At 42.5% G+C, this 26419-nt stretch overlaps 1 protein-coding gene across 1 annotated transcript in view; it reads left to right on the top strand.

The window, feature by feature from the left end:
• Positions 1 to 20486, top strand: part of LOC126299008 (ras-GEF domain-containing family member 1B-like) — a 2459283-nt gene extending 2438797 nt beyond the window's left edge. Inside the window, exons 14-15 of the mRNA XM_049990678.1 lie at positions 2390 to 2462; positions 18147 to 20486. Coding sequence (XP_049846635.1) covers positions 2390 to 2462; positions 18147 to 18165 — 92 coding nt within the window. The 3' untranslated portion in view covers positions 18166 to 20486. The remainder of the gene's footprint in view (positions 1 to 2389; positions 2463 to 18146) is intronic.
• Positions 20487 to 26419: the final 5933 nt, after the last annotated feature.

Genomic DNA, 26419 nt, shown 5'->3' with positions numbered 1-26419 from the left:
TCGAGGTAAGTCATCGTGGGCTTATATTTCAAACACCCACACCGCAAACGTTTCTGCTACTTGCTTCACAACTGTGGAACTCTACCTTGCACCGAAAGTTTACCGTACTTCTTCCCAGCAGAGAACGTTTGGAGCAACACGGCAGGGCCTCAAACCGGTTCGGGATTTTGACGATCTAACGCGCGGATTGGACAGAATTTAGCACGATATTCCATAGGAGGAGACCTAACAAGTGTATAAATCAATGCCAAGCCGAATAACTGCTTGAAAAAGGGTCAGAGGTGGACAAACGCGTTATTAAGTTCTTCAGCTTGTAAAACTCTTTGCCCTGAACAAATCATCCAATTTTTCTGTAATTCTGATCATTTCTTTGCAATTCACGTCTACCGATTTCCGTCTCATTAGGATAATCCCTTCGTTGTGTGTTTTTTCCGCCTTTTTTTCTCTGTCTTGCAGTACATTATGGGCAACGGAAAGAAGCGGGATGATGACGTAAAATCGTCAGTAGGGAAGAAAAATTGAAGACTTTGATTTGTAAGGTATTCTGGGAATGTGCAGAGCCTACAACACACTAGTATGATAAAATTTCGAGTACTCTAGACCCTGGAATCAGTAGCATGTCGGCGTGACAGCAGACACTGAGTAAATTCAGTGACACCGTGATACGATCGTAACAGATCGGTATAGTCCTCAGGAAAGTGAAATAGAAATTGTGGAGGAACTTAACTCTTTCCTGCCCAAACTACGAAAAATGATTTAATATTTCGAGAGAAAATTGCAGGAGCAACTAAAAACAGAACATATCAGTATAATTCATACGTACACTTGCTTCATTTTTCGCACAAATCACAAATGGAACTTTTGAGTCCCGTCGGGAAATATTCATAGTATGTGATCGGGTTATGTACTTGCTGCGTTAGTAATATCAGTTTAGATTAAGTTAAACAGTACGTAACAGTATTGAAAACATCGAAAAAAATGGACTCCTTCCGTACAGGCCTCTGAGGCCAACGGTCCCGAGCGACCCGTGCCATCGTTACGTCACACCGGTTGTGGATATGGACGGGGACGGTCTCCTAGCCGTTGTTAGTTTTCGTGACCGGAGCCGCTACTTCTTAATAAGGTAGCTCCTCAGTTGGCCTTACAAGGGCTGAGCGTACTCCGCTTAACCAAGAGCAGTCAGCAGACCCGGACGGTCACCCACGCAAGTGCTAGCCAAGCCCGACCACGCTTAACTTCGGTGATCTGACGGTAATTGCTGTTACCGCTGCGGCAAGGCCGTGGGCTTGTAAGTAAAAACACTCACAGTAGTATCGTTTCACCCTAACAGGGACCATACAAACGAATAACGCGGCGCTACGGCGCTCCGTCGTTTTCTTTTCTCCTGTGTGGGCCGCGATATTCCAATATCACGAACAAAAGAGTTTCTTGTGCTATAGTAGAGCTACACGGACGTCCAGGCAGAATGCCTCTGCCTGAAATCAACTACAGCTGGTTTTAAACCGAACTGGACGAGACTTTCAAGTCCCGTCCGGCAGGAAAGGGTTGAATGGAATGCCTGGAAGAAAGATGACGTCTTTCTCACGAAACCCTAAAGAAAACCTTTGTTTGAGGAAGATGATGCGACAACTCTCCTGTGGTTTCGTGTAACAATCGTGAGAACAATAGAAAGTAGAGAGCTTAAAGAGATATACAGATACACTATCGAACCAAAAGTGTCCGGACACATACTACCGGATATTAATCGGAGTGAGTAAAGTTTTTTAAAATTACCGCTAGCAGTCACAAACTTTGGCACCTATTGTATTACCTATACATTTATCGACATGTTTCGAGGGTTAAACCTCATCTTCAGGCTAAATGGCATTACAAAAACAACTTTGCAATAAGGTCATACTGATGTTACATAGTCTTTTCATAAATGTTGTTGTAATGAGAACGTCACAATTAAGGTATGAGAAACAGTCCTCTCTTCCCCTGCTGACGATCTCTGTGTCCACTCGTGAGGAACAAAACGGAGGTGTTATAAGTTGAATACACCCCGTAACATAAATATAAAAATATAAGATGTATGAAATGACACCAAAATAAAAACAGTAGAGTACGATAATCGGAGATACCGACAATATTACAGCAGTGTGCTTCAATAAGACAATCAGGGCATCATGTCATCATGTGTAGATGTGCAAATGTAGCCAGAAGCCAACTATTGTCAACTGATGTTGACTGCAGTCACTGAAACTGGCAACTTGAGTGTTTTATTTTCATTGTGACAAAGGTTTCATAAGAAATATCGTAAATTCATTGCTTGTTTCTAAGAAGGAGCATGAGATTTTATGCCCACTTATTAGAAAATGTTTGTTAACAAATGATGTTATTGTTGTTTCAGCCTTGGCGCTGGCGTCTTTCGAGTGCGAGCCGCCTGAGAACAACCACGAGAAGGAGCGCTGCAAGTCCCTCAAGTAAGTCCCACCTGCTGTTGTAGCTCCACGTCGACGAGGACGGCCCACAGGGTTCTGGTCTGGGACCACAATTTTCCTTAATATGTATTAGTACTCTGCCACTAAACTGAACAAACAGGAAACAGATTTTAAATTGTCTGGGGTGCCGTAAGGTGCGTGTGAGAGCAAAGTGGTGGGGTGGGGGTGGGGGGAGGAGGGACTGTGGGGGGGGGGGTGCCACAGTTCTCTGTTCATGGGCCATAGATTTTATAAGTGTAAAGTAAGGGCTATCACTAAATATGGGTAAGTGCTTCTGTTTTCCTGATGACAACTATAATCGAAAGTGTAGTGTAGTGTTAATGATTTATTAATTAGGGTACTGAATAACATTTGCTCGTGCCTCACAGCAAGCGAAGTGATAGTAAACTACAAAAAGACACGTTGCCTACAGCTTCTGACACGGGGACTCTAGTAGAAATTTAAGTTTGCAGCCGCAAGGAGATGCAATAGTCGAACAACATAAATTCTTAGGATTGAAGATACAGGATTATGTCTTTTGGAAGTACTACATCCAGGAACTAAATTCTGCGTACTTCATACGAGAATAATATCCTGTGTCTTTAACTCTGAATTATGAGAGCTCGTTCACTTCCTAGCTATTACGTTCTACGGTAACACTTTTCAACAACTCTGTGCACTCATGAAGAATATTCTCAGTTCAGGAAAAGGCAGGCAAAACGATGCGCAATGTTAGTTCGCGAGGTTCGGGCCGGTCGTTGTTCGAGCGTCTCGGAATTCTAACTCTGCCATCCTTTTACATATAATCCCTCATGGAATTTGTGCTCAATAATATGGACTTATCCGAAAGGAACTGCCACGTTCACTAAGTGAAGCTGTTTTCACTTCTATAACATTTCTTCAACCATTAACAGAAACGTGAGCACTGTTGTGCATGTTTCGCTTCCATCCCAGCATAAGTGAAGTATCTGACTGATAAACTACAGATTTTCAGCTATTAAGTTCACACGCTTTTCTGTGGCATTCCCCTCTGTACTAGTCCCTACTCCTTCGCTGTAGTTTAGAGCGTAGCTCTGTAGCGTGCTACTGACTTTGTGGGCTGTTTCAGATTTTGTTGTACTTTTGTATGTTTTACTTTTTTATAACCTTTGTTATTTGTTTCTAAATTTTTATCAGACTTCTGTAGGTAAACTAGTGACTCGTTCCATTAGATCTGACTCATATTAGATTACTCAGCCTACACGAAAGTAAAATACATTTCGGTCTGAATTTGGTTTTCAAAAGTGTCTTTCCACAGAAAGTGCAATTTTTCATTTCACGAAGCTGATTAAACAGTATTTACATTTAAAAATATTTAGGCGACTAGTATTTCCCGTGACTTGCGCATCTCCCAGTTTTCTGCGAGAAAACCTAAAATAATTTGGTATTACAGATATTAGGGGAGTTTGGTCTACCAATCTAAAATAATGCAGATTGTCACATTTGTAACACAGGGAGTGTACACAATGAGACAGCATCTTCAGCGAGAGAAATATTTTTTACAGGTATAACAGAAGTATTGATATCGGATTCCTTCTTGTTTTTGCTATTAACAAGTGTCCTAGCTCAGCCAAGACACTGAAGTAGTACGTTTCACTGATGACGCAAGTATCATAATAAAGCCTAGAGAATGATAAGCCAGTACGATCACCGAAACAGACAGTCCATGGTGTGCTACAGAAGCTCTCAGTCGTACAGGGTGTAATGGGTATAAAGCTGATATTTCTGTGCGTGGTACACTAATATGTACACATATCGGCATGTCTGTTGTTTTTTCTCTTTTTATAACAGTTTTCACTCACAAACGCGTCTCATAATGTACTGCTTGATGTTTTCTACACCGTCGTACCTGTACCACTAAGTGGAGTATGCCTGTTAGTATAGACTAACCGTTTTGCGACCAGACGTCAACACCTGACCTGCTGCTCAGGGGAAAGTAAGCGTTAAAAGCATGCTCTTGCCACGTGCTCTTGCAGGCAGTAACCAACCTAAAAACATAGGACTTGGAATAGCTATAATTATTAGTCTGCGAATGACGTAAATAATGATGTAACGCTGTTTTACTACACTGTCCTCAGTCACCAATAGAAATATCTTCACTTGTAACCGTTACTCTCTGAATGTGAGTTTTACAATCTCTTAAGAAGTTCGTGGTAATTCTGAGAGTTGCTTCATTTTCTGATGTGTCGATAGTGACCTTAAAAGAGGCGAAGTGGTGTTTTAAATTTTACATCGTCTCTTCCTAGAAGGGTCCCTTCCTCAGAGGGATACCGCTCATACGAAATGTGATTAAATCACCTTTTCATGTAGAGTTACACGAAGAAGGTGTGGAGTTTCAGACGCTTGGGGGTGGCTGCTGAAGTTTTAGATCTGGGAGAGCATATTTATGGTGGAGTAAGTCCGTCTATTACATCTCCTATCCGAAACCGTGATTTCCTGAGGGAGCAGGTTGTGTGGTACTAGCAACCTCATCTCTCCAGGCCTTATATACTCTTGCCTTACGTTCACGGACGTGCTCGCCACCATCAGAGGTAAGCGATTGTTTGCTGCGCGTTGCAGACCTTGCGAGGAGATCGAGATAGTCCTCTTATTGGATTCGAGAGAATGTTCACCGATGCTCCATAATGCTGCAGCTAAATCATCTTCAATTATATACATTAGGTGGTAGCTGTCGTCCCCATATTTATGTGAAATCTCGTTTAGTGCCCTGTTGATGAGCAAAGTTTTCTTTGGTGGGGAGGACATGGTGGTGGGGCGTATAAAATAAATAGAACAGAATGAGATTTCCACTCTGCAGCGGAGTGTGCGCTGATATGAAACTTCCTGGCGGATTAGAACTGTGTCCCGAGTTCGAGTCCGGGTCCGGCGCTCGGTTTTCATTTGACAGGGAGTTTAAAATAGAACGGAGTGTGTGGCGAATATAACTACGACGGCAGCGAGTGTAGCTACAAAGGCAGCGAGTGTAGCTACGAAGGCAGTGAAGAGCAAGTAATATATTCTTGCTACCGAGCGCTACTAGTGTGGTAGTGACAACATATTGTACTTAATCGTGGAAAGTTTGGGTGATGATACTGTTTCATTCGTGGTATGAAACAGAAAAGAGTTCCTGTAAACAGGCATTTCTTATATTTTCTTCTTCCGCTATCTTCTGATACAAAAACAATAATGTAACTGGTTCGATGATACAAAAACACATTCCTTGGGGCGAGATTACGTGGCTACCTCCGCTACACTATGTTTCCGATAACTCTAGATACTTCCGACGGCTATGTACAAGTGGCAGTCAAATAAAAACGAAACAAGTGGGAAAAAAGTAAGTAATGTATTTTTTATTTGAAAAGCAATCGCCATAACTGTTAATATCATAATGTCACCGAGAGCGAAGAGGTCAGTGCGTTAATGGAAAAATGTTCGTGTTTGCCTACGGAACGAAAATCGTGCCAAAGTGAGCACCTCTTCGTCCCCAATAATATCCTTTCTTTCAGGGGTGCTAGTACTGCAAGGTTCGCAGAAGAGCTTCTGTAAAGTTTGGAAGGTAGGAGACGGATACTGGCAGAAGTAAAGCTGTGAGTACCGGGTGTGAGTCGTGCTTCGGTAGCTCAGTTGCTAGAGCACTTGCCCGCGAAAGGCAAAGGTCCCGAGTTCGAGTCTCGGTCGGGCACACAGTTTTAATCTGCCAGGAAGTTTCATCATGGAGAGTGATCGGAACTGTATGGATTATGTGTAAGGGATCCCCAGCGAAGCTTGTGCGGCGTAGTCAAAACAATCATAATAAAATGTGAGCGGGCATAATCCTGCAACACAATGACGTAGTCCGTCAACATTCCTGGGCCTTTTACTTGATGCACGCTTCAATTTTTGCAAAATGCCCACGTACCGCTGTGCGTTAATTGTGGCGTGCGTTTCCAGAAAGTCGATGAGCAAAGGGCCCGTACAGCAAAAGGAAAAAGTCATCATGACTTTCCCGAAGCTGGCGTGCCCTTTGTTGCAACTAAGCTGCAGACGTTTTGCTGGGAAGCCCTCAATACACTCTCTCACTACACAGTTTCCACATTTTTAAGCCCCGAAGAAAAACGCTGTGACCGTTGATTTGCTTCGAACGAACATGCGCACGCGTTGGTTCCATCATGGTTGGGTAGGTAACCGCAAATTTTTTTTTCCATGAAGGCTTTGACCGTCTTACCTCACCGTCGAATAACTGTTGTAATACTTACGGAATGAATTTTGAAAGAATAAACGTTTTACCTACTTTTTCTCATCTGTCTCGTTTTCATTTGACTGCACTGCTCCGTATAAAACTCAAACGTAACAGGTATGTCCAGAGCACAGAGAAGATGCGGATATGTGTGGGACTACAAGAAAGCGGAACTGGCCCACAGAACTGAGTTTAAACATTATCGCCTATCGAGAACAAATATCCATGGAAATCGGCTTGGGTTTCTCAAACAACGATTTTGTGAAAGAACTTGGACTCTTCACTTAGGGTAATCTTTATAATGGGTAGAGGAGAACAAGTTGAGTCAGTATTTCCAGAATTCCGAAAAGCTTCCTATTCAGTACGAAGTCGTTACCTTCCTGTTAGACGCCTAACCATGTATGCGAGTGGACAAACATTTCTTGAGAAGCAGGATAGGCACGGTGTTCTTCATGGAGAGCCACCCACAGACGCTGATGTAATACCTGACGCGCCTCAGTGGGGTATAACAAGATCCCTGCTATTAATATAATACATTAATGATGTAGCGTACTGTATTAGTTGCAATCTCAGTCTTATCGCTGACGATATATTTACCTATGAGTAGCTCAATGAAATATCACCCTGATTGAAAAAACGAAACTGACGAAGCTGTAAACTTCACGAGGCGTAAAAGTTTGGAATCTTTTAACTATAGGATTAATACAACTAAGATCAGTCATGTCCTACAAGTATTTGGGACTATGGTGGAGAAACATGGACAATGACAGAACGGGACTGGGGCAGACTGCAAACAGGGGAAATGAAATTTCTCAGAGCAGTTAAGGGAAAAACAAGAATGGACACAGTAAGGAATGTAGAGATTAGAATGGATCTTAAACAAGAAAGTATGAGGGAAGAAATTGAAAGAAAGAGATTAAGATGGTATGGGCATGTTAAGAAGATGCATGGGCAGAGACTCCCCAAAATTATGGAAGAACTAAAGATGGATGGGAAAAGATCTAGAGGGCGCCCAAGAACACGGTGGGAAATGGGAGTGAAAATATCTGTAGAGGTGTGACCTGGCAGCAAGTGGAGGACGAGAAGTGGTGGGAGGACCGAGCCAGCACCCAGACCCGGCAGTAACTGGAGCGCGATTCGAATGTACATGGACAGATAGTGTTCAGAAACACGAAGTGGGGCGGCCACGTAGTCTGTGATGCACGTAAAGCAGACGGCAGAATGCGACTCACTTTTACGATGCTGGGAAACTACATTTTGTGTACAAAAGAGTTTCTATACAAAACGCTTGAGTAGTGGATGGCAAAAGTACCAGTTCGAAAAGAGAAAGGGCAATTCTCGTATCCAAAGAAGGGTTGTGCGGAAGCCGCATAATTTATTGACTAATGAGGGCTTGTAACAGAAATAATGAAAAAGTTTTTAAAAAAGACAAAAGGAGATACCACACTTCTTGCGAGAATCTGCTAAGAAAACTCTTGAGGCATTGTCTTTCATTACAAACACCACGAACGTTCTCCAGGTTCCTGCGTACAAGGGTTGGAAAAAAATATAGGAACATCGCGAGAAATGCATACTTGAACTTAATGCAGATGTTAGCCTAACCTGCAGTTTGTGCTGTCGTATTTGACCACGAACGGCGCTCATGCAATGTCCTCTGTACGTTGCAAGTGTCATTCGTGGTCCGAACAGAGTTCTGTGTAGGTGTGAGTGCATCATGTCGGAGCTGAGGGACTTCGACCGTGGTCAAATTGTTGGTGGTAATACGGTGGGTGCTCTCGTAACGAACGGAGCCGAAGTGATTGGTGATGCAAGAGGCGCCGTATCGTTGATTAACACCGCACAGAGGGAAAGCGGGGAAACATCATCCTCTAAGTCACAATGTGGACAAAAATGCGTGTTCAGGTTCACAGACGGTCATTGAAGAGGATTCTGACGAAGAATGAGAGGACGACAGCTGAAAAAGTCACTGCAGAACTGAATGTCGCAACCGCCCATCAGCATCGAAACAACAGGAAGGGAGCTCCATAAGCAGGGAATTATAGGGAACTGGAATTCCATAACCACTCATCGGTGATGCAAATGCCTGTAACAAGAAAACGTGGTGCCGAAACTGTAAAACGTGGACCATGTTGCAATTGCATTTGGTTGGGTGGGTCTCGTTTCACGCTCTTGCCAACTTCTGGGTGAGTTTACGTACTAAAAGTGAAATATGGTGGCGGTTCGGTGGCGATGTGGGCAGCCATTCGTGGTGTTCCATGGGCCCAATGATTACATTGAAAATACGCGTTACAACCAAGTCTTATGTGACCATTTTGGCTGATCAAGTCCATCCCATGTTTGTTCCCCAATCGTGGTGCTCTGTTCCAAGACAAGTACGTTGCTCTTCACAGAGCTCACAATGTCCAGGACGGGTTTTGTGAGCACGAGAATAAACTCTCGCGTCTCCCCTGGCCACCAGTTACTAAATGTCAATATTAGTGAGTCTTTGTGGTCTGCTTTGGGGACAAGGCTGTGTAATCGCAAAGCACCTCCATCATCGTTAAAAATTTTCACTATTTTTGGAGGGACAGTGATATAAGATTTTCTTGAAAACCTTATAAAACCTGTATTTAACCGTTTGAGACGACTGCAAGCTGTTTTGGATGCCAGCGTGCTTCCTACACCGTATTAGGTCCGGTAATGTATTGTGCTTTTTAGTGTTTCCCTATTTTTGTCCAACACCTTTGTCTATCCCGTAGAGATCGTGCAGATAAAACTGTGCAGACAACACCTCTCGTATAGAATCATCCTTCCGCACCCTTCATTAATGAATCAATCGCGCAGTAAATATATGGCCCAATGAAAAGCTACCCACTGCCACACACTCCACAGTAATACGGATGTAGTTTTAGACCTTTCGTCAGTGGAGCGTCAATATCCGACAGATTCGAAACTTGGTTTGTTCTATCGGGAAGCAAATACAGCGAAGGGACAAGAGCTGCCAACTTCGGTAACTAAACCGTGACCCGAAAGATGGAACCGACGATGTTTTTCTGGATGTTTCGCAACGAAAGAGTCGTTAGGATTCTTTTCTGTGACCAGCATCCATCACTTTGTCTGACAGGGGGACCAGTTCTGAAGTGTGGAGTGTAGGGCGTTGAAAGAGGGCACAGTGGACACCATTTGTGTAATTAAGTAATGCTGCGCGCACTCACACACACACACACAAACAACGCTGCTTTTAATCAGCGTGTTCACTCTCTGCAAACATTCGTGAAAGAAAGTGCCCGAGGCCCGCTGGGCTTTGATGACACCTACGTACCCTGCCTCTTTCTCCCACCTCAACGCAAAGCGAAAGTCGTAGCTGAATAACTCTCTCTCTCTCTCTCTCTCTCTCTCTCTCTCTCTCTCTCTCTCTTTGCAGCTCGTGCCGTAATACAGATCTGCATTATTGAATTTTATTAAAAGGATAGAGAAAGAAGCTGGCAGTAAATTCATAAGGCAGATGCAGAAAGGGGACGCACAAAGTGGTCATATAATCCGGTTTTCGTAGACAAGATTTCCCCGGGGGCATATACATCTCTCTTTCTTCTTTTCTCGGTTTCGTCCCCTGCAAGGCTCGTTGATTTTTTAATAATTTTTGAAGTCTAACAATGACGCACTATAGGCTGGCGCTCTTCGACTTTCTTCGTAGACTACTAATACCGTTTGGAAGTAAGCGTCTACACATCAGTTTCGTGTAGCAGTTCGATGCAGCTCTCAAAAACATTCGAAAGAATCGACTTTGAAAATTTCCGAACCCTGTGAAGTATAAAAAATGTAACACTTATTAACATAGCCATCCCTGTGTGCGCAGCGTTTTAGTCTTGTAATTGCGAAATGCTAGTTCGATTCATGCTAGACACGATTTTTTATTGCTTAATATTGCATTTTGTATTTATTATGATTGAAAAACTAACTTAGAAATACTGTCTCATACTTTTGTGATAAAATAATGATAAATTGTAATTATTAATCACATGAAAATGGGAGTATTCATAATGCACTAATATTTTCTACAAAAATACGACACATTAAATAAAAAATCATTTTATCACAATGCATTAATATATCCAACAAAAAAGCGAAGTATAATGCGATCCAATATCTGCTAGTTAACATTTCCGTTTGTATATATATATCTGCAGGAAAGAAATGGAGAACTCTCAAGTACAAGAGCATTTAACTGACAAGTGGCGCGACATTTATTTTGTCACTGAAGGAGTATGTGTTAAAAAATTCAGACCAAATGAAACAGATCTCACAGTAAAGGCTGCCCAAACAATCGCATCAATACATCGTATTCACGCGTGCAAACGATCATAAAGCTGCCGAATCGTCTTCTGCGATACATTGTCCCAAGGATCTTTAGCCTTTTGTTGCACTTCCGCAAAATAACTCTTACAGGCCCTGCAGAGCAAACAAATGTCCACTTCGTCCAGTCTGATATGATTTCAGTTAGCGAGAGGTCCAGCGGTCCAGCTGCCGGGCACTGCTCTAAAAGCAGAGCGTCTCTGGTAACTAACACGAAACGTGACTGCGAATCACTAATGGCTCCGCCGCGCCGCGAAAGATGCAGTGGGACTCGTATGTCGCGGGCAGAAGCACTCACGTCTTCGCCATTATATGTGCTCGGGTTTAGTCCCTAGGTGATGTCCGGTCGACCACTACTACTCGCACAATGCGTCGATCTTGCTATGCGTCTTTAGTATGCGCACGTCCAGAACCTGGTCAACAGGTGCGCGGATGTTGACAGAACACTGCTGAGCGCAGCGGCGTACCACCGATACATTGTGGCCGTCAATGCGTCTATCCAGCTTCCAGCAGGCCCGCAGTGCCGAAGCTGTTCAACAGAAGTATGTACTGGACGGTGCGGTATCGTAATACCCTAGAAAGAACGTTGCGAACACTGTTAACCTCTAAACTCGGCACGGTTACTGTTTGCAGAGTCCAGACACGGAGTGCACGTGTGATCGCTGCTGATAGCCGATGACCGTGACAAATGAATCAGTAACACGACGACGCCTCAGTATGCACATATTGTTGTATCCTGGCGCTACTGAACACAATGCTCCACGGTGTTGCATTTTTCCTGCAAAAACGTAAATTTTTTTATTTGTTAGTTAACATTTAATTTTGATTGAAACCATAAAATACAAATGAAAGTAATAAAAGTTTGCGTCTAGCGAGAACTGAACCAACAATCTCGTAATTACAAGACTAGAACGGCACAGCACAGGTAAGGATAGGTATGTTAAAAAAATTAAAAGGGCTCGACATTCTTATATCCTAACAGCAGTAGTAAGTCTTAAAAGTACATTTTTACGTACGGTTCTGAGAAGCGAAAATTACTACTACAGGGAATAGTAGTTTCTGCATTGGCCTTCAAGTGTTATAAATACTTCTTTAAAGTCAGTACCGCCATTAGACGTTTTTTTTATTTGCTGGGTTACATTTATGTTGTTGTTGTTGTCTTCAGTCCTGAGACTGGTTTGATGCAGCTCTCCATGCTACTCTATCCTGTGCAAGCTGCTTCATCTCCCAGTACCTACTGCAACCTACATACTTCTGAATCTGCTTAGTGTACTCATCTCTCGGTCTCCCTCTACGATTTTTACCCTCCACGCTGCCCTCCAATGCTAAATTTGTAATCCCTTGATGCCTCAAAACATGTCCTACCAACCGATCCCTTCTTCTAGTCAAGTTGTGCCACAAACTTCTCTTCTCCCCAATCCTATTCAATACCTCCTCATTAGTTACGTGATCTATCCACCTTATCTTCAGTATTCTTCTGTAGCACCACATTTCGAAAGCTTCTATTCTCTTCTTGTCCAAACTAGTTATCGTCCATGTTTCACTTCCGTACATGGCTACACTCCAAACAAATACTTTCAGAAACGACTTCCTGATACATAAATCTATATTCGATGTTAACAAATTTCTCTTCTTCAGAAACGCTTTCCTTGCCATTGCCAGTCTACATTTTATATCCTCTCTACTTCGACCATCATCAGTTATTTTACCTACTAAATAGCAAAACTCCTTTACTACTTTAAGTGTCTCATTTCCTAATCTAATTCCCTCAGCATCACCCGATTTAATTTGACTACATTCCATTATCCTCGTTTTGCTTTTGTTAATGTTCATCTTATATCCTCCTTTCAAGACACTGTCCATTCCGTTCAACTGCTCTTCCAAGTCCTTTGCCGTCTCTGACAGAATTACAATGTCATCGGCGAACTTCAAAGTTTTTACTTCTTCTCCATGAATTTTAATACCTACTCCAAATTTTTCTTTTGTTTCCTTTACTGCTTACTCAATATACAGATTGAATAACAACGGGGAGAGGCTACAACCCTGTCTCACTCCTTTCCCAACCACTGCTTCCCTTTCATGCCCCTCGACTCTTATTACTGCCATCTGGTTTCTGTACAAATTATAAATAGCCTTTCGCTCCCTGCCACCTTTAGAATTTGAAAAAGAGTATTCCAGTCAACATTGTCAAAAGCTTTCTCTAAGTCTACAAATGCTAGAAACGTAGGTTTGCCTTTTCTAAATCTTTCTTCTAAGATAAGTCGTAAGGTCAGTATTGCCTCACGTGTTCCAACATTTCGACGGAATCCAAACTGATCCTCCCCGAGGTCTGCATCTACCAGTTTTTCCATTCGTCTGTAAAGAATTCGCGTTAGTATTTTGCAGCCGTGGCTTATTAAACTGATAGTTCGGTAATTTTCACATCTGTCAGCTCCTGCTTTCTTTGGGATTGGAATTATTATATTCTTCTTGAAGTCTGAGGGTATTTCGCCTGTCTCATACATCTTGCTCACTAGCTGGTAGAGTTTTGTCAGGACTGGTTCTCCCAAGGCCGTCAGTAGTTCTAATGGAATGTTGTCTACTCCGGGGGCCTTGTTTCGACTCAGGTCTTTCAGTGCTCTGTCAAACTCTTCACGCAGTATCGTATCTCCCATTTCGTCTTCATCTACATCCTCTTCTATTTCCATAATATTGTCCTCAAGTACATCGCCCTTGTATAAACCTTCTATATACTCCTTCCACCTTTCTGCCTTCCTTTCTTTGCTTAGAACTGGGCTGCCATCTGAGCTCTTGATATTCATACACGTGGTTCTCTTCTCTCCAAAGGTCTCTTTAATTTTCCGGAAGGCAGTATCTATCTTACCCCTAGTGAGATAAGCCTCTACATCCTTACATTTGTCCTCTAGCCATCCCTGTTTAGCCATTTTGCACTTCCTGTCGATCTCATTTTTGAGACGTTTGTATTCCTTTTTGCCTGCTTCATTTACTGCATTTTTATATTTTCTCCTTTCATCAATTAAATTCAATATTTCTTCTGTTACCCAAGGATTTCTAGCAGCCCTCGTCTTTGTACCTACTTTATCCTCTGCTGCCTTCACTACTACATCCCACAGAACTACCCATTCTTCTTCTACTGTATTTCTTTCCCCTATTCCTGTCAATTGTTCCCTTATGCTCTCTCTGAAACTCTGTACAACCTCTGGTTGTTTTAGTTTATCCAGGTCCCATCTCCTTAATTTCCCACATTTTTGCAGTTTCTTCAGTTTTAATCTACAGGTGATAACCAATAGATTGTGGTCAGAGTCCACATCTGCCCCTGGAAATGTCTTACAACTTAAAACCTGGTTCCTAAATCTCTGTCTTACCATTATATAATCTATCTGATACCTTTTAGTATCTCCAGGGTTCTTCCACGTATACAACCTTCTTTCATGATTCTTAAACCAAGTGTTAGCTATGATTAAGTTGTGCTCTGTGCAAAATTCTACTAGGCGGCTTCCTCTTTCATTTCTTAGCCCCAATCCATATTCACCTACTATGTTTCCTTCTCTCCCTTTTCCTACACTCGAATTCCAGTCACCCATTACTATTAAATTTTCGTCTCCCTTCACTATCTGAATAATTTCTTTTATTTCATCGTACATTTCTTCAATTTCTTCATCATCTGCAGAGCTAGTTGGCATATAAACTTGTACTACTGTAGTAGGTGTGGGCTTCGTATCTATCTTGGCCACAATAATGCGTTCACTATGCTGTTTGTAGTAGCTTACCCGCATTCCTATTTTCCTATTCATTATTAAACCTACTCCTGCATTACCCCTATTTGATTTTGTGTTTATAACCCTGTAGTCACCTGACCAGAAGTCTTGTTCCTCCTGCCACCGAACTTCACTAATTCCCACTGTATCTAACTTTAACCTATCCATTTCCCTTTTTAAATTTTCTAACCTACCTGCCCGATTAAGGGATCTGACATTCCACGCTCCGATCCGTAGAACGCCAGTTTTCTTTCTCCTGATAACGACATCCTCCTAAGTAGTCCCCGCCCGGAGATCCGAATGGGGGACTATTTTACCTCCGGAATATTTTACCCAAGAGGATGCCATCATCATTTAATCATACAGTAAAGCTGCATGTCCTCGGGAAAAATTACGGCTGTAGTTTCCCCTTGCTTTCAGCCGTTCGCAGTACCAGCACAGCAAGGCCGTTTTGGTTAATGTTGCAAGGCCAGATCAGTCAATCATCCAGACTGTTGCCCCTGAAACTACTGAAAAGGCTGCTGCCCCTCTTCAGGAACCACACGTTTGTCTGGCCTCTCAACAGATACCCCTCCGTTGTGGTTGCACCTACGGTACGGCCATGTGTATCGCTGAGGCACGCAAGCCTCCCCACCAACGGCAAGGTCCATGGTTCATGGGGGGAGGGTTACATTTATACGATCGTGATTTCGGCTTCAAAGTGCCAGTATCAAGTGTATTAAGTGCTATACAGTGCCTAAGATGGCATACTGTCGTATTTAAAATACACTATTAGACACATTGTCTAAGGTGTCAAGATGGTATACTCAGTGATAAAACAAATCAGTAGGCTTTACCAGAAATACTGACCCTTAGATAATGTGTCTAATAGTGTATTTTATATACGACGGTATGCCGTCTTAGGTACTGTATAACAATTAATACACTTGATAATGGCACTTTAAAGCCGAAATCATAATCGTATAAATGTAACACTGCAAATAAATAAAAAGTCTAATGGCGGTACTGACTTTAAAGAAATATATTATGACTGTGGCCCCGCATTATGAAAAAAAAATTCTTATAAATACCTTGAAACTAGAAGAGGTCCAGTCGTAAGGTTCCTGTCACTTCCATCTTAACTGCCACTCTTGTCCACATATCTAAATTTTCAGATAGATTACTTGAGACATAATTTTTTCTTAAGTGTATACAAAAACTAGTAGTTAAGGCCAGTAAAAGCGAGAATAATGCTTCGAAAGGAAATGTGCTAGAAGCGAGGAACCTTTTCTAGGTAGACAGCAACGTTACACAACATGACTGAAGCAGAAGAGACATTCAGGAAATGTTGTCGAAGATAGAAACAGTTTTCCCCAGGCAAACTGTTCCCCAAGTACACACACACACACACACACACACACACACACACACACACACACAACACCAAAAAATGATATGTTATCTAATCTGTCTTGTAAAGCGTTCGAGAAGACAATTAAAATGACATATTCACCGGTTAGTCTACATTCCTATTTACTAATGTCCGATTAACAATTTTTTGAATAATCAGTGTAGTGTTCACCTCTCTTGGGTTTGACTATGAGGCTTGCAGTATCAGTCTAAAGCACTATTTCTGTTTTTCCAGTCTTGGACAGAAGGTCACCTATAATTGACAAGATCTGAAGTGTTCTCAATGTTCAAACCTGCGGAACAATAGTAGCAATATGTTTCCACTCTAGAAGTCAGTACGTTGGCATGAAAAATTTGTAAGATGTCTTGCAAGACGCTTTGCTTCCTATGTGCAGGAGGCATTCACTGAATGTATACTGAAAGCCATAGAACTTAACTGTTGCACTACGGTATGCTTTAAATCACAATTAAGATCGCTGGTGGATGAAATTATGTCATTCAGATAATTTAATATGTTGCAGCGGCACTGTTATTTCTGTTTCGTACAATAGCAAACAGCTAAACTCAGCTCTAGTGATTTCTTCTTTTGCAGTCCTGTCCACACCCCTCTCCTGTTAGAAAAATGCGTAATGTTCGTCGACCGCGAGAAGCTGTAGCGGAAACTAGCCAGACTACATATCGCTACAGCATCAAAGTGTTTTTAGTATCAAGTTAGCTGAGCGATTAATTGAACGGTAGTTTGCGAGTAAAAACTTCAATATAATGTTACCTGTTTGATACAAAACACCTGCAATCTCGCGCTAATATTAAGTTACCGTTTCGTCATTTACACGCAATCACACTCACTCTTAAAAGTCAGTTTACGGTAATTAACAAAACACGTTACCAAAAGGGTTAAGAAACGGATTGCCTGTGGCAGAATACTCACTGAGATATTACACAATTTTGCCACTACGAATGTTCAATTTCCAGTCTCGCCTTGTACAACAAGCCAGGAAGAAATGGGCTTATTCAAAAGTGACAGTTCACATATTAAAATAGAAATTTCACGTATTCGTCTTTTTGACACGGTCGCGTCCAGTTTGCGGCACATCACGGTCAAGTTTTAACAAATAATCTGTAAAATTTTCACATCTGTTCAGTGCCCCTTACATCCACGTCCGAACATGATCACAGCTGAGCTCCGAATTAAACTTAGGCTTGACGAAGCAATTCTCTTAGCCCACAAAATTCGTGTGAACGTACTATCCTCTGATTGGCTTATTTACTTCGTAACAAATCCAATATTAGTTTTAAACAGCGCCATACCACGTCCTTTGCTTCTGCCCAATCACAGCTTAATAGCTTTTGTGATCAATTTATCAAAAGAACAAATTAATAAAATCTACAAACATCAAATAACTCCCTGTTTAAATAACAAAAGTATCGTAAAACGTAGCTTCTTCCCACACTCCCACAAACTGGCTAGATGCACTTAACATTTCCCCTGGCATGATTCACTCTTTGTATACAGTCCTCATGCTCACATATACTCAGTTAACAGACATAACAATATTCATTTATTTAATACTTCACATTCACACCGTTATTCACACTAATAATTAAACACATTAGCAATCATTAATTAAAGTCGCAATAATCGCAATAAATACAGGTTTGTTTCCCTGATGTACAATTTTTAACTACGTGACAATTTCATAGTCCGTAAGATGCTGACACCTTTCGGCCACAGCCGAAACTACTTACAGCTAGCTACTGGATCGGAACGCGTCACATGACTCGTGTATGAATGGGTTTGCCCATTACCGTCTCTTACTTAACATAAGCGCGGCGCAAGACGCTACGCCTCGGTGTGGTGAAAAGCTGGACGGCATTTAGAAATCGTGACAATTTAATGCGTGCATGTTAATAGTAGTGGTAGTACTTCCATTTGTAGCCCATATACGCGTGTGACGTCCACTTTTGTTTTTCCAGAGCTGAGCTGAGTTCCTGAAACGGGTGTCCGCCACTTAGAAGTTCGCACGCCTGCATGTCGTGCTGGCTGCACAAGAATCCGTGACTGCGAGAACTCGTCGACAACAGGGCAGCCCACACCTCTACCACGCATCTGCAGCACAGCTGTTGGCCAACTATTCTTGTCGTAATGCATTTGGATGTCCGTCAAGGCGATTCATCAGCAGAAGAGTACTGGGGAGTACAAATTCGTGATACTGTCGATTGTCAGTTGGTTTCTCTTAGCTACTACAACTGGAGTGAGTAGTTTTTCACTTGATTTCACTCGCGCACTTTGAATGTGGTTCAGCGCTCAGTGCCTCAGACCCGTTCATGATCCTTATCCGAATGTAACAGTGCCCAGTGACCGAAACATTTCTGAATAGTGTGTTCCAGTCAGGTCTTTTCGTGTGCAGCTCAGCTGTAGACTACAGTGACTGCGTGTGCTATAAGTGGACAATACGTGCAGCTCTGTGAAGTCAAAAGGACGTTATTAGAGGTCTTGCGGGGTCACACTGTGGCGCTTGTGTGAAATGACGTTGTCAGATCTAGGCCGTGAATCAGACTATTTGTCAAGACCATAATGAATTTTAGATGGGTCTGACTCTTTCGAAGATCCATTTGCGCCGTTGACATTGATTTTCCTATATATCATCTGTCACTTTCCTTTGTGACAATCGTACTTAAAATGTATTTATTATAACCATACTTAATGCAGTATGCATGATTAGATGTTGTCAAATGTTACCCCACTTTAAAAGTTAAGTGGAGCACTAATAATTGTAACAAACTTAATGTCGTAAAATTTTCGTTGTAAGGAAGGAGCCGCTCTTTCACAATTCTGCAAATTGCTGTGTGCGTCGAATGAGTCATTGCAGAGGATTCGGTAGTCACAGTTAGGAAATAACTGTTGTCGAGGACCCGACTCCGAAGCGGAGACGCGCAGCATTGCATGTTGCTGTTCCTCATAGCGGTAACTCGTAAGCAAGCACTTGCCAAGCTACTGTCGCCGCCATTGTGGCGTGGCCGAGCAGGGCCGTACAAAGTCTAGTACTTAGGACCGGCGGACTGCCTCCACTTGCGGCAGCGCCGGTCACACCTACGTTATTTATCTAGTCAAAGTACACTGGAGACCACTACTTAAGAACTAAGTATGCATTTAATTATTTTTCACCCGTGTCAATGTAAAGGGACTCTTTTTCTAATAGAAAAGTTGCTGAAGCGTCATGGCGAAACATGGACAGTTTTTGCGTATTGTTCAGTAATTTGTACTAATGGATGTGCACTGCAAATAAGAATGTAGGCGAAACGCAAGTACAGATACTAGTATATTAGGGCTTACTGTAATTATGTTTAATAATGCTTTTGTGTACATAAATTCCTAAAAATGAACTCAAAGGCAATGTAACTGTATTGAAATCACATTCATTGTATTTCTGTATGTATTTCTTTGCACTGATTGTGATTGTGAATATATATATACATAGATGTATAGCTCTAAAGACAAACTTGATTTCTAACTTTTTTCAGCATTCCAGAGCGACCAATATTTTAGTTTTGTGCAGACTCATAAACTTAAGGGGACACAGATCCCACACACTAAATGTTTCTCTCCATCCTGTCTTATCGCTGTATGGATGTGACTATAAGACTTGATAATGCAACATGAGATTATTTCGCAGCTCACCTCCAGAAGGCAAAACTCAAGTTTCCTCTGTGTTAATAGTAAACATAATTGTTTTTGTCGTGGTCGACTGTTCCAAAGACATGCCTTGTGTGGAAAATGCTTTGCTTAAATTCGTGATCTAATCAGTCGCAACAGTTTTGACATTCCATACTCCTTTATGTTCTGATGTTTTGTATGTTGGTTTTAAACAGAAATGCAGCAGACGAGCAAAATCCACTTATATCCTAATACTTGTGAGTCACAGCTGCGACCAAGATAAATGTGTTTTAAAGGGAAATGAAATGAAGTAGCAAGAAGCTTCAACTTTTTCACACTAGACATAATATGGCAACTGCAGTTTCACGAGCGTGTTTCTGGAATACATTTACGCTGTTAAACAGGACTCTGTAGGACACATATTGAATCATAAGACAAAGTCCACATTTACAATGCGGATTCACAGCAGAAAAACGTCAGTAAGTACCACAGCTCTCAGATAATTACCTGTGTAACACATTACAGGTGACAAAATTATTTAAGATCTCAGATAAGATTCACACTGAATGTGCAGCTGATGGTAAGAGAAAAGTATTTTCCAAAGAAGACTTTAATACTCAGTAATACTCTCGTATAATAATCTCCTAGATTTTTCTGTGCTACCTGGCAAAAATTTACACAGAAATTACCACTTCTGTTGCCATTACCATTTACAGGTGTGAAACATGTCTTTGGTTTTGTTCCCAACATGAACTTTTTTATTTACCACGAGCCTGCTTACAGCTTTTTGTAAATGACAAAACTATATTGCATTGTGTTTTATGTGTATATTTCGAAATGTAGTTGAATAAATATTTCTACAAACTTGTTTGTAATCATTTACATTCTCTTTCTCACAAAACGTTCAACATAGTTCCAGCCAGTAAACTGCTTATTTAGTGCAGAGCTCACATTATCTGATCTATTATGTATATTGTCAATGAGGAATGAGACATATCTTTTACTATGTTTGAGTATCCATCACATTTAATCCTATCACTACTCTTCCTCATTTGGGAAAGTTGACAAACAATCAAACTTACAAACAATCCTTAGACTCCGTAACAGAAAGGTGCCGTCACTTCAGAAAAAGTGTGCAGTTGTACCAGCTTCGGTCATATGTCAACCACTTTCAGAAACTAGAGTGGAATGAGTTTGGATTCTGTAGAAATATGGGAACACGTGAGGCAATACTGACCCTACGACTTATTTTAGAAGCTGGATTAAGAAAAGGCAAACGTACATTTCTAGCATTTGTAGACTTAGAGAAAGATCTTGATAATGTTGACTGGAATACTGTCTTTCAAATTCTTAAGGTGGCAGGTGTAAAGTACAGGGAGCGAAAGACTATTTACAATTTGTACAGAAACCAGATGACAGTTATAAGAGTTGAGGGACATGAAAGGGAAACAGTGGTTGGGAAGGGAGTGAGACAGGGTTGTAGCCTCTCCCCAATGTTATTCAATCTGTATTTTGAGCAAGCATTAAAAGAAACAAAATAAATATTCGGAGTAGGTATTAAAATCCATGGAGTAGAAATAAAAACTTTGAGGTTTGCCGATGACATTGTAATTCTGTCGGAGAAAGTAAATGACTTGGAAGGGCAGTTGAACGAAATGGATAGTGTCTTGAAAGGAGGATATAAGATGATCATCAACAAAAGCAAAACGGGGATAATGGAATGTAGTCTAAGTCGGGTGATGCTGAGGGAATTAGATTGGGAAATGTGACACTTAAAGTAGTAAAGGAGTTTTGCTATTTGGGGAGCAAAATAACTGATAATGGTCGAAGTAGAGAGGATATAAAATGTAGACTGGCAATGGCAAGGAAAGCGTTTCTGAAGAAGAGAAATTTGTTAACATCAAGTATAGATTTAAGTGTCAGGAAGTCGTTACTGAAAGTATTTTTATGGAGTGTAGCCATGTATGGAAGTGAAACATGGACGATAAATAGATTGCACAAGAAGAGAATAGAAGCTTTCGAAATGTGGTACTGCAGAAGAATGCTGAAGATTAGATGGATAGATCTATATCTACATCTACATCCATACTCCGCAAGCCACCTGACGGTGTGTGGCGGAGGGTACCCTGAGTACCTCTATTGGTTCTCCCTTCTATTCCAGTCTCGTATTGTACGTGGAAAGAAGGATTGTCGGTATGCTTCTGTGTGGGCTCTAATCTCTCTGATTTTATCCTCATGGTCTCTTCGCGAGATATACGTAGGAGGGAGCAATATACTGCTTGACTCTTCGGTGAAAGTATGTTCTCGAAACTTTAACAAAAGCCCATACCGAGCTACTGAGCGTCTCTCCTGCAGAGTCTTCCACTGGAGTTTATCTATCATCTCCGTAACGCTTTCGCAATTACCTAATGATCCTGTAACGAAGCGCGCTGCTCTCCGTTGGATCTTCTCTATCTCTTCTATCAACCCTACTTGGTGCGGATCCCACACTGCTGAGCAGTATTCAAGCATTGGGCGAACAAACGTACTGTAACCTACTTCCTTTGTTGTCGGATTGCATTTCCTTAGGATTCTTCCAATGAATCTCAGTCTGGCATCTGCTTTACCGACGATCAACTTTATATGATCATTCATTTTAAATCACTCCTTATGCGTACTCCCAGATAATTTATGGAATTAACTGCTTCCAGTTGCTGACCTGCTATTTTGTAGCTAAATGATAAGGGACCTATCTTTCTATGTATTCGCATCACATTACACTTGTCTACATTGAGATTCAATTGCCATTCCGTGCACCATGCGTCAATTCGCTGCAGATCCTCCTGCATTTCAGTACAATTTTCCATTGTTGCAACCTCTCGATACACCACAGCATCATCTGCAAAAAGCCTCAGTGAACTTCCGATGTCATCCACCAGGTCATTTATGTATATTGTGAATAGCAACGGTTCTATGACACTCCCCTGCGGCACACCTGAAATCACTCTTACTTCGGAAGACTTCTCTCCATTGACATGCTGCGTTCTGTTATCTAGGAACTCCTCAATCCAATCACACAATTGATCTGATAGTCCGTATGCTCTTACTTTGTTCATTAAACGACTGTGGGGAACTGTGTCAAACGCCTTGCGGAAGTCAAGAAGCACGGCATCTACCTGTGAACCCGTGTCTAAGGCCCTCTGAGTCTCGTGGACGAATAGCGCGAGCTGGGTTTCACACGACCGTCTTTTTCGAAACCCAAGCTGATTCCTACAGAGTAGATTTCTAGTCTCCAGAAAAGACATTATACTCGAACATAATACGTGTTCCAAAATTCTACAACTGATCAACGTTAGAGATATAGGTCTATAGTTCCGCACATCTGTTCGACGTCCCTTCTTGAAAACGGGGATGACCTGTGCCCTTTTCCAATCCTTTGGGTCGCTTCGCTCTTCTAGAGACCTACGGTACACCGCTGCAAGAAGGGGGGCAAGTTCCTTCGCGTACTCTGTGTAAAATCGAACTGGTATCCCATCAGGACCAGCGGCCTTTCCTCTTTTGAGCGATTTTAATTGTTTCTCTATCCCGCTGTCGTCTACTTCGATATCTACCATTTTGTCAACTGTGCGACAATCTAGAGAAGGAAGCACAGTGCAGTCTTCCTCTGTGAAACAGCTTTGGAAGACGACATTTAGTGTTTCGGCCTTTAGTCTGTCATCCCCTGTTTCAGTACCATTTTGGTCACAGAGTGTCTGGACATTTTGTTTTGATCCACTTACCGCTTTGACATAGGACCAAAATTTCTTAGGATTTTCTGCCAAGTCAGTACATAGAACTTTACTTTCGAATTCATTGAAAGCCTCTCGCATAGCCGATCCTCACACTACATTTCGCTTCGCGTAATTTTTGTTTGTCTGCAAGGCTTTGGCTATGTTTATGTTTGCTGTGAAGTTCCCTTTGCTTCCACAGCAGTTTTCTAACTCGGTTGTTGTACCACGGTGGCTCTTTCCCATCTCTTACGATCTTGCTTTGCACATACTCATCTAACGCATATTGTACCATGGTTTTGAACTTTGTCCACTGATCCTCAACACTATCTGCACTTGAGACAAAACTTTTGTGTTGAGCCGTCAGGTACTCTGTAATCTGCTTTTTGTCACTTTTGCTAAACAGAAAAATCTTCCTACCTTTTTTAATATTTCTATTTACGGCTGAAATCATCGATGCAGTAACCGCTTTATGATCGCTGATTCCCTGTTCTGCATTAACTGATTCAAATAGTTCGGTTCTGTTTGTCACCAGAAGGTCTAATATGTTATCGCCACGAGTCGGTTCTCTGTTTAACTGCTCAAGGTAGTTTTCAGATAAAGCACTTAAAAGTGTTTCACTGGATTCTTTGTCCCTGCCACCCGTTATGAACGTTTGAGTCTCCCAGTCTATATCCGGCAAATTAAAATCTCCACCCAGAACTATAACATGGTGGGGAAATCTACTCGAAATATTTTCCAAATTATTCTTCAGGTGCTGAGCCACAACAGCTGCTGAGCCTGGGGGCCTATAGAGACATCCAGTTACCATGTCTGAGCCTGCTTTAACCGTGACCTTCACACAAATCATTTCACAATTTGAATCTCCGTCAATTTCCTTCGATACTATTGCACTTCTTATCGCTATAAACACGCCTCCCCCTTCACTGTCCAGCCTGTCTCTGCGGTATACATTCCAATCTGAGTTTAGGATTTCTTTACTGTTTACGTCTGGTTTCAGCCAACTTTCTGTTCCTATTACTATATGGGCGTTGTGACCGTTTATTAATGAGAGCAGTTCTGGGACCTTTCTATAGACGCTCCTGCAGTTTACTATTAGCACATTAATATTGTTATTCCTTGTTGTATTTTGCCTACTCCTGCCTTGCCGCGTCTCAGGAGGCGTCTTGTCGGGCCAAGGGAGGGAATTCTCTAACCTAAAAAAACCCCACGTGCACTCCACACGTACTCCGCTACCCTCGTAGCCGCTTCCGGCGTGTAGTGCACGCCTGACCTATTCAGGGGGACCCTACATTTCTCCACCCGATAGCGGAGGTCGAGAAATTTGCACCCCAGCTCTCCGCAGAATCGTCTGAGCCTCTGGTTTAAGCCTTCCACTCGGCTCGCCCGCATCTCGTGGTCGTGCGGTAGCGTTCTCGCTTCCCACGCCCGGGTTCCCGGGTTCGATTCCCGGCGGGGTCAGGGATTTTCTCTGCCTCGTGATGGCTGGGTGTTGTGTGATGTCCTTAGGTTAGTTAGGTTTAAGTAGTTCTAAGTTCTAGGGGACTGATGACCACAGATGTTAAGTCCCATAGTGCTCAGAACCATTTGAACCATTTTTTTTTTTCCACTCGGCTCCAAACCAGAGGACCGCGATCGGTTCTGGGAACGATACTACAAATAGTTAGCTCTGATTCCACCCCGCGAGCGAGGCTTTCCGCCTTCACCAACTCCGCCAACCGCCTGTACGAACAGAGGATGACCTCTGAACTCAGACGGCAGGAGTCATTGGTGCCGACATGAGCAACAATTTGCAGCCGGGTGCACCCAGTGCTCTCTATCGCCGCCGGTAGGGCCTCCTCCACATCTCGGATGAGACCCCCCGGCAAGCAGACAGAGTGAACACAGGCCTTCTTCCCCGACCTTTCCGCTATTTCCCTAAGGGGCTCCATCACCCGCCTAACGTTGGAGCTCCCAATAACTAATAAACCCCTCCCCCGGTGTGCCTGCTCGGACCTTGCTGAAGGAGCAGCCACATGTCCACTCACAGGCAGAGCGGGCGATGCCACACGGCCAGCCTCCACATTGACCCTCCGCCTCGTGCGCCGCGAACGCCGCTGAACCCGCCACTCCCCTTGGGGAGAGGGTGGCCCAACCGCGCCCGGTACCCGCGAAGATGTCTCGACAGCAGGGACAGTGGGTGAAGCATCTAACACCTGGGGTGCACCATGCGACGCACCAGACTCCCCACTGCCGCTACACTCCGAGGCAGCAGCCTGAAGACGGCTGACCGCGGCCATCAACACGCTCAGCTGTTCGCGAAGAGTGGCCAGCTCCTCCTGCGTCCGTACACAGCAGCCACACATCCTATCCATCCTAAGAAATCAATTTACTATAGAGTGTTAATCAACTTTTAACTAGACTGCTAATTCACTAAAGGCGGTTGATTATTGACTAAACTGTGATTGCAAACCACTTCTTGTAGAAAACAATGAACATAGCACTACCTGTCTCTGGACTGTATTGAAAACAAACACTAGCACTATTAGCACTATGGCTGACTAAAGGGACTCACTCTGACTGTATTCAAAACAAACACGAACTCTATGGAACACTTAATAGCACTCGACTATTAAAGCTTCCTAAAAGCAAAAACACACGGAAGAAGAAATGACAAGTAAGAAAAATACAGATAATACTTAAATTAAGGTAGCTCGGTGCACAGCAGACGTGAAGCAGACGGAGGTACTGAACAGAATTAGGGAGGAGAGGAGTTTGTGGCACAACATGACTAGAAGAAGGGATCGGTTGGTAGGACATGTTCTGAGGCATCAAGGGATCACCAATTTAGTATTGGAGGACAGAGT

This window comes from Schistocerca gregaria, chromosome 1, assembly GCF_023897955.1.
Source record: "Schistocerca gregaria isolate iqSchGreg1 chromosome 1, iqSchGreg1.2, whole genome shotgun sequence".
Taxonomy (NCBI): domain Eukaryota; kingdom Metazoa; phylum Arthropoda; class Insecta; order Orthoptera; family Acrididae; genus Schistocerca; species Schistocerca gregaria.
The sequence above is the reverse complement of the archived record's forward strand: the minus strand, read 5'-3'. Positions and strand labels throughout refer to the sequence as shown.